Source organism: Diachasma alloeum, unplaced genomic scaffold (assembly GCF_001412515.2).
Source record: "Diachasma alloeum isolate Michigan unplaced genomic scaffold, Dall2.0 Dall_scaffold_00242, whole genome shotgun sequence".
In the NCBI taxonomy this organism is placed as follows: Eukaryota; Metazoa; Arthropoda; class Insecta; order Hymenoptera; family Braconidae; genus Diachasma; species Diachasma alloeum.
In genome coordinates this window covers 66,787-73,473 of record NW_021680393.1, presented here as the reverse complement: position 1 = coordinate 73,473, position 6,687 = coordinate 66,787, and the positions used below count along the sequence as shown (strand labels likewise).

Here is a 6,687-nt window from a genome sequence, read left to right as displayed (position 1 = left end):
GATGCGACTTCGAAGGCGCAGAGCATCAGGAGGAAGGTGAGTAAAGCCTGCGACGCCACAATGACGAGAAAGCGGACCACGAATCGACATCCACCAGTGTATTGGTGGAATGAGACCATCGCTGTGCTACGGAAGGAGTGCAACGCAGCCAGGAGGTCATCTCAGCGTGGTAGGAAAAGTCCCAACTTCATGGAGTTGGAGATGAAGTACAAGAAGGCACGGCGAAAGCTCAGCAAAGCCATCAAGCATAGCAAGAGGCAATGCTGGAGCGAGCTCCGTAGCGAGGTGGAGACCGACCCATGGGGGAGGCCCTACAGGGTGGTGATGACACGACTCAAGAGTCAAACAAGGCCATCACCATCGTGTCCGATGCTCCTGAACAGAATTGTGGAGACGCTGTTCCCAAGTCGACCGGAATTTCGCCGCAACTCTGAACAATGGGAAGGAGAAATTGTCCCGGAGATCACCAGAGAAGAGCTGATGGAGGCCTGCAAAAGAGTGGGAAACTCCAAAGCTCCAGGGCTGGACGGAATCCCGAACATCGCGTTGAAGNCAAACATCGGGGGACCCAAGCAGAGGAGACGAGCACTACTGTCCTCAGTGATTACTTCCGTGCTTACATATGCCATCCCCATCTGGAGAACTGTCCTACAACTACAGGAAGCACGACGTAAGATCGCACCAGTCTATCGACTCAGTGCCCTNGAAGCTCCAGGGCTGGACGGAATCCCGAACATCGCGTTGAAGCTAGCCATTAACACGATGCCAGAGCAGTTCCTGGATGTTTACAATGAGTGCCTCAGAGAGGGCATCTTTCCTGCCATGTGGAAGCAGCAGAGGTTGGTGCTGCTCCCAAAAGGGAATAAACCACCGGACGAACCTTCATCTTACCGTCCCCTCTGCATGCTCGATACTGCTGGCAAGATTCTTGAGCGTATCATCCACCAGAGGATAGAAGCTGCCGTGGAACCCGCGCTTGCTGGGAATCAATATGGTTTTCGGAAAAGCNCAGATGCTTTCTGGGCACGTTGGCATTCTGGGATGCTTTAGAGCGTATCTTCATAAATTCAAGCATGAAGATTCCTCGAAATGTCCAACCTGCCCAGAAGTGGATGATGATGCGGAGCATGTGTNACTGCTGGCAAGATTCTTGAGCGTATCATCCACCAGAAGATAGAAGCTGCCGTGGAACCCGCGCTTGCTGGGAATCAATATGGTTTTCGGAAAAGCCGGTCCACACTTGATGCCATCAACCTTGTNTGAAGTCATAAAAGAGCTCAGGAAAGAGGAACGCGAGCGCAAGGCTGCAAGACAGGCGGAAAACCTACTGGAACCTCCTAACTACACCCAACATCTTTGTAGGCTAGGAGGACGTACATAAGGTTGGAATGAGGAAGAGCAAATATCTGAGACCTCCCTCGCGAAGCAATACTTAGCGGTGGTGCCGCGAGGGGATGAACAGGTCAACGATTACTAGGGTCATGTGCGGTTTTTTAGTCCGTATGGGTTGCATATTCGCCGAGCAGATACTTGCTCGTGGTCGCTACCATCTAGACCTGACCGACTCGGACACTACAGACACTTCAGACACCACCCGTCTGGAGTGTGTCAGTGCGTAAAGAGCATTTTTCCATTCATGAACCCAAAAAAAAGAAAAAAAAACACCCACACACACGGGTGTGCGGCTCGTGGCTTTTGCAGATGATGTGGCCGTAGTGATTGTCGGAAAATACCTGGAAGACATGAAGCTCACCTTCGGAAGGACTTTCGAGGTGATTCGCCGTTGGATGGACTCCGTCGGCCTGAGCCTGGCCGAGCATAAAACGGAGGCCGTGTTGATCACAAGCAGAAAGGTGTTGGAGACAATCACGCTGCAAGTCGGGGATTATGAGCTCACATCCCAGCCGTATATTCGGTACTTGGGAGTGATGATTGATGCCCGACTCAGTTTTAAGCAGCAAGTGGAACACATCACAACTAAGGCGTCAGGGGTTCGAGCAGCTTTGTCTCGCCTCATGCCCAACATTGGAGGTCCCAAGCAGAGGAGACGAGCATTACTGTCATCGGTGAATACGTCAGTACTCACCTACGGCATTGCTGTATGGGCGGAGGCCCTTCAATTACAGCAGAATCAGCGCAAAGTGGGGCCTGTCTACCGACTCAGTGCCCTTAGAGTCGCCAGCGCATTTCGCACCGTGTCCAACGATGCCGTGTGTGTTATAGCCGGAATGATGCCAATTGAAGTGCTAGCCGAGGAACGAAGATCCCTATTCCAGCAAAAAGGAGAGACGTCATTAAGTCCAACCGAGATTCAGGCTGAGGCCAGACGAAAGAGCATAGAACGATGGCAGTTACGATGGAGTACCTCACTGAAAGGTAGATGGACATATCGTCTTATCCCGCAGGTGAGTGCTTGGGTGAATCGTGAGTACGGAGAGACCAACTACTATTTGACACAGTTGCTTTCAGGACATGGGTGCTTCCGGGCTTACCTTCATAAATTCAAACATGAAGATTGCCCGGATTGCCCGACCTGCTTAGGTACCACGGAAGACGCAGAGCATGTATTTTTCATGTGTCCACGTTTCAGAACGAGCCGCTTGGAGTGGGAGAATGAACTTGGAGCATCGATCCTGCCCGAGAACTTGGTGGAAGCCATGCTGTCATCGAAAACAGCCTGGGACGCAACGAGTGACTTTGCGACGAAAGTCATAAAGGAGCTCCGCGAGGAAGAGCGCCGTCGAAAGAACGCTGTATAGGAGAAAAAGCTACCGGAACCTTCTTCCCACGCCCAACACCTAAGTGAGGAAGGAGGACGTACGGTTAGTGATGTTAGTAGAGGAAGAGCAACAGCTGATGTCCCCCCCCCCCGCGAAGTAATGCCTGACGGCCATTCCGTGGGGAATATGGGGTAAGAGGAATTGAGGAAAGAGGGCTTTACTCAGTAAAAATCTGAGATCCGTTTTTTTTTAACATTCTTTTAACGGAATCTTTTGAAGAGTACCTTAAACCTGAAAAAAAAACACATACACACATACATTTCTTCAGAAACGTTTCAGGATGACTCTACAGGTCACGAAACGTGGACAAATCATCGAAATTCAACATTTCATTTTCGGGGTCATGACAATAACTTCCTCCTTTCGGGTCGGGAAGTTAAAAATCGGCAGGACGGTTTTCCGAATAGTGTTCACTTGATGTCCTCTGTCCCCGTTGGGGTTGTTAAGGTTTTCGTACATCTCCAAGCCTTCTCGGTATTTCCTTTCGAAATATCCTTGAGACTTGGCCAACATTCTGGCTTGATCGTACTTGATCCTATGTCCAGTGTCTATCCAATGTTCAGTAAGTGCAGACTGTTGTAAGTGACCGTATTTCGAACACCGTTGATGTTCCTTGATCCGTATACTGATCTTCCTCCGGGTTTCACCAATGTGCACTTTTCCGCATGAGCAGGGGATCTCGTACACTTCTGGTGTACTCAGAGGCGGTCTGCGATCTTTCGCACTCGGCAGCATCTGTCCAATCTTTTTTGGGGGTTGAAAGATTGCTCGGATGTTGTGTTCGCCGAATACTCTGCTAATGCGTTCAGTGGGGCCTCTCAGGAAAGGGAGGAGCGCCACTTCATGTTTCTCCCGTTTTTCTTCAGGATTAATCTCCCCTTGAGGAGATGAGAGCTTGCTCTGTAGCTATCTTTTGACCTTTCGAATTTGTTGAATGTTATACCCATTCTTGGCCAGAGCTGTCTCTAGATGTTCAACTTCGCTGTTGACGTTGGAAGATTGGGAGATTGTAAGAGCTCTGTACATTAGGGAGCTAATGACAGAGTTCTTCTGGGAGGGGTGCTGACGGGAGGCAGCATTGAGGTACCTGTCTGTGTGGGTGGGCTTGCGATATACTTGATGACTCAGAGTACCATCCTCATTACAACGAACCGAGACATCCAGAAATGGGAGACATCCGTTCTGCTCAATTTTCATGGTGAACTTGATGCTCGGATGCTGAGCATTCAAGAATTCCAGGAATTGGTTGAGACCAGTCCTCCCATGTGACCAGATAACAAAGGTATCGTCCACATACCTGAACCACACAGCAGGTTTCTGCGCTGCTGACTTCAAAGCTTCGTTCTCGGAGTGTTCCATGAATATATTTGCAATGATCGGGGAGATGGGAGAACCCATTGCTGCTCCCGATTTTTGCTCATAGAACTCTCCTGCGAACTGGAAGTATGTGGAAGTCAAGCAGTGCTCAATCAAGGGGAGGAATTGGGGAGAGATGTCGTTGGACCCCTTGATTATTACCAACCAATTACGGGAAGACACATAGATTGAAAACAAAATTATTGAAATCGCTTCATTTTTTCAGTAGATATCGTTGGATAAAAGTTTGACCACATGCATGCATACATACACACACACACACTCACACATACAGCGTAGGGATGGGCCGCAACAACAGCTCAAGAGTCAAAACCTGCAATCAGCCTCCCCAATGTCAAGGTATTCACCGTGCCGAGTTCTGGAAAGCGCCAGGGGTAGTTGACGTCACGAACGGTGGTCCCTGGGGTACCAGGTCCTACCCCAGGTGTATTCAGTGGCCTTAAATCAGCAACCGGGGCTCTGTTTGGGGTGGACCGTTATAATTCCCTAGGTACTCATGGGAACATGATGGATAATTTACTAAACACACAAAATGAAGTCAAGAAGCAGGACAACGTGGTTCAAAAATCTGGACCAAGTGACGAGGTCACGTTGAAGAAAAGAATGTGGGATAGGCATGAATAGCCCATTGCCGACCTGATCACCTACATGAAGGGAAAGAGAAGCATCAACGCTCATGCTCGATAGATGGTGAACTCTATCAGAACTCTATCCCTACTCTTGGGGCGAACGCGGACACTTTCCGAAGGTACCGCGACTAAGATAGACTCTGAACTTGAAGATGAGAGCTCTGCTCTCTCTAATAAGTTCAAGACTTTCAGGACGAAACGAAAGTCGCGAGAGTCACCACCGACGGACACCCGGGACCCCAAGAAGAAAAAGGAAGAGCGGGAGGCCGCTCACGCCCAGAGCCAGAGGGAGAATCCACCTGCAAAGTCCTCGGAATGGGAACAGGTTAAGAGTAAAAGGGAGAGACAGAAAGCGAAGCTGCCAAAGAGGCTGCCCAAGAAGAACGAGAAGCAAGGAAATTCATCGGCGAGACCAAATGCACTGATTGTTCGCTCGAAGGACAAGCTGCAGTACCCAGAGATGCTCAAAGCAGTTAAACAGCAGATACCTTCCGAATAGGCTCGTGATTGCGTTGACAAGATCCGCAGAACGACCACTGGGGATATGCTGATCATCCTTGCAAAAGACAAGGAGGACAAAGGTACGGACTTATACAAAGCCATAGCCGAGCTTTTAGGAGATGATGCCAATGTTCTTAGTAAAGGACCACCGGAAGATCTCGAGATCAAGGATCTGAATGAGCTGACCAGGAAGGAGGAGGTGCTGGAAGTCCTGCAACTCGCAGTTGGGATGGATTGCCAAATCTCCCTGAATGCCGCCAGGTCCTTGCGCAAGGCCTATGGCGGTACCCAGACTGCGTCGGTGACGGTGGCTGCATTAGTCGCCAAGAAAGTTTTGGGCGAGCGAACTAAGATTCGCATAGGATGGGTCAATTGCCGGATCCGGAGGGTGGAGAGACTGGTTAAGTGTTTTACAGGGTGTTCCATAGCATATGATCAAAGTAAATGGCAAATAACTTGAATACAGTAAAATGTAAATAATTGTTCTTTTTTTATTGTACAAGGAACATTCAGCAAATTACAATACAATTCCTTCCAAGTGTCCGCCATCACTTGTACTATAGAACTTGTGAGGATATTTTCCCGGGTTGTTTACCCAAGAAAATCCAAACTACTTTTTTGCCGTCTCTATCGCTCAATAGTCGGGCGCCAGCCGAACCTTTACGGGAGGTTCGACGAAAACCGGCCTCTGAGGCAAACTCGTCCACTCAGAGGACTTTTTGGGCTGGACAATGGGTTGCCTAGCTAACATCAGCGTCATACGGTAGAGTGGGCGAGATCCACCAGGAGTATTACCGTCACATTCCACGGCCTTTGCAAGCGGAGGATTATGCCTCGCGGCATAAGTTCCCTACTGAATGGGATTCATCTTTCCTCCGGAGGGTCTCTCGACTCCTCCGGCATGCTTCCTCTCTCCGAGTATTTCTACTCAGGAGAGTTTCCGAACTATTTGCGATTCAGCCGGGACTCCTCAGAGCCTGGGACGTGGAGAGGCTGATCTGACCAGGGTGGAACTACGTTACCCACGCTACGACCACCCACTCTCTCCACCACCAGTTACCGCTTTGGTCATCGCGCGTCACTGCCTCCGGGTAGTACTAGACCGTCGGCGTATGGTCGGACCGACAGGAGGATTTCTCGACTCCAGGCCCACGGGCCCATACGCCTCGAATCGTTCCGCCGAGACTAGATGACGCCGAACACGACGAAGTCGTCACCTCGCGTTCCGAAATAACTCAGATTTACGCGCGGGGGATGCAGGGGCATCCCCCTATATTCGCCGCCACAGTTATGCACCAGGCTACGCTGAGTAAACTCCTTACCATGGCCTCTTCAGCCATCCACCACTTCCAGCACACCGAGAGATTATTTCAACCTCTCGATTCAAGCGCTCGCGTGTG

At 50.1% G+C, this 6,687-nt stretch overlaps 1 protein-coding gene across 1 annotated transcript; it reads right to left on the bottom strand.

Annotated features, from left to right (window-relative positions):
* Window positions 1–3,686: 3,686 nt before the first annotated feature.
* Window positions 3,687–4,139, bottom strand: LOC107037456. The gene has a single exon (XM_015256022.1). It carries the CDS (start codon window positions 4,137–4,139, stop codon window positions 3,687–3,689), a length of 453 nt encoding a protein of 150 aa, XP_015111508.1.
* Between the last annotated feature and the right edge of the window lie 2,548 nt (window positions 4,140–6,687).

Bases quoted from the DNA above. Each gene is read 5' to 3' on its own strand.
- LOC107037456 (XM_015256022.1), bottom strand. From the start codon at position 4,139: ATGGAACACTCCGAGAACGAAGCTTTGAAGTCAGCAGCGCAGAAACCT.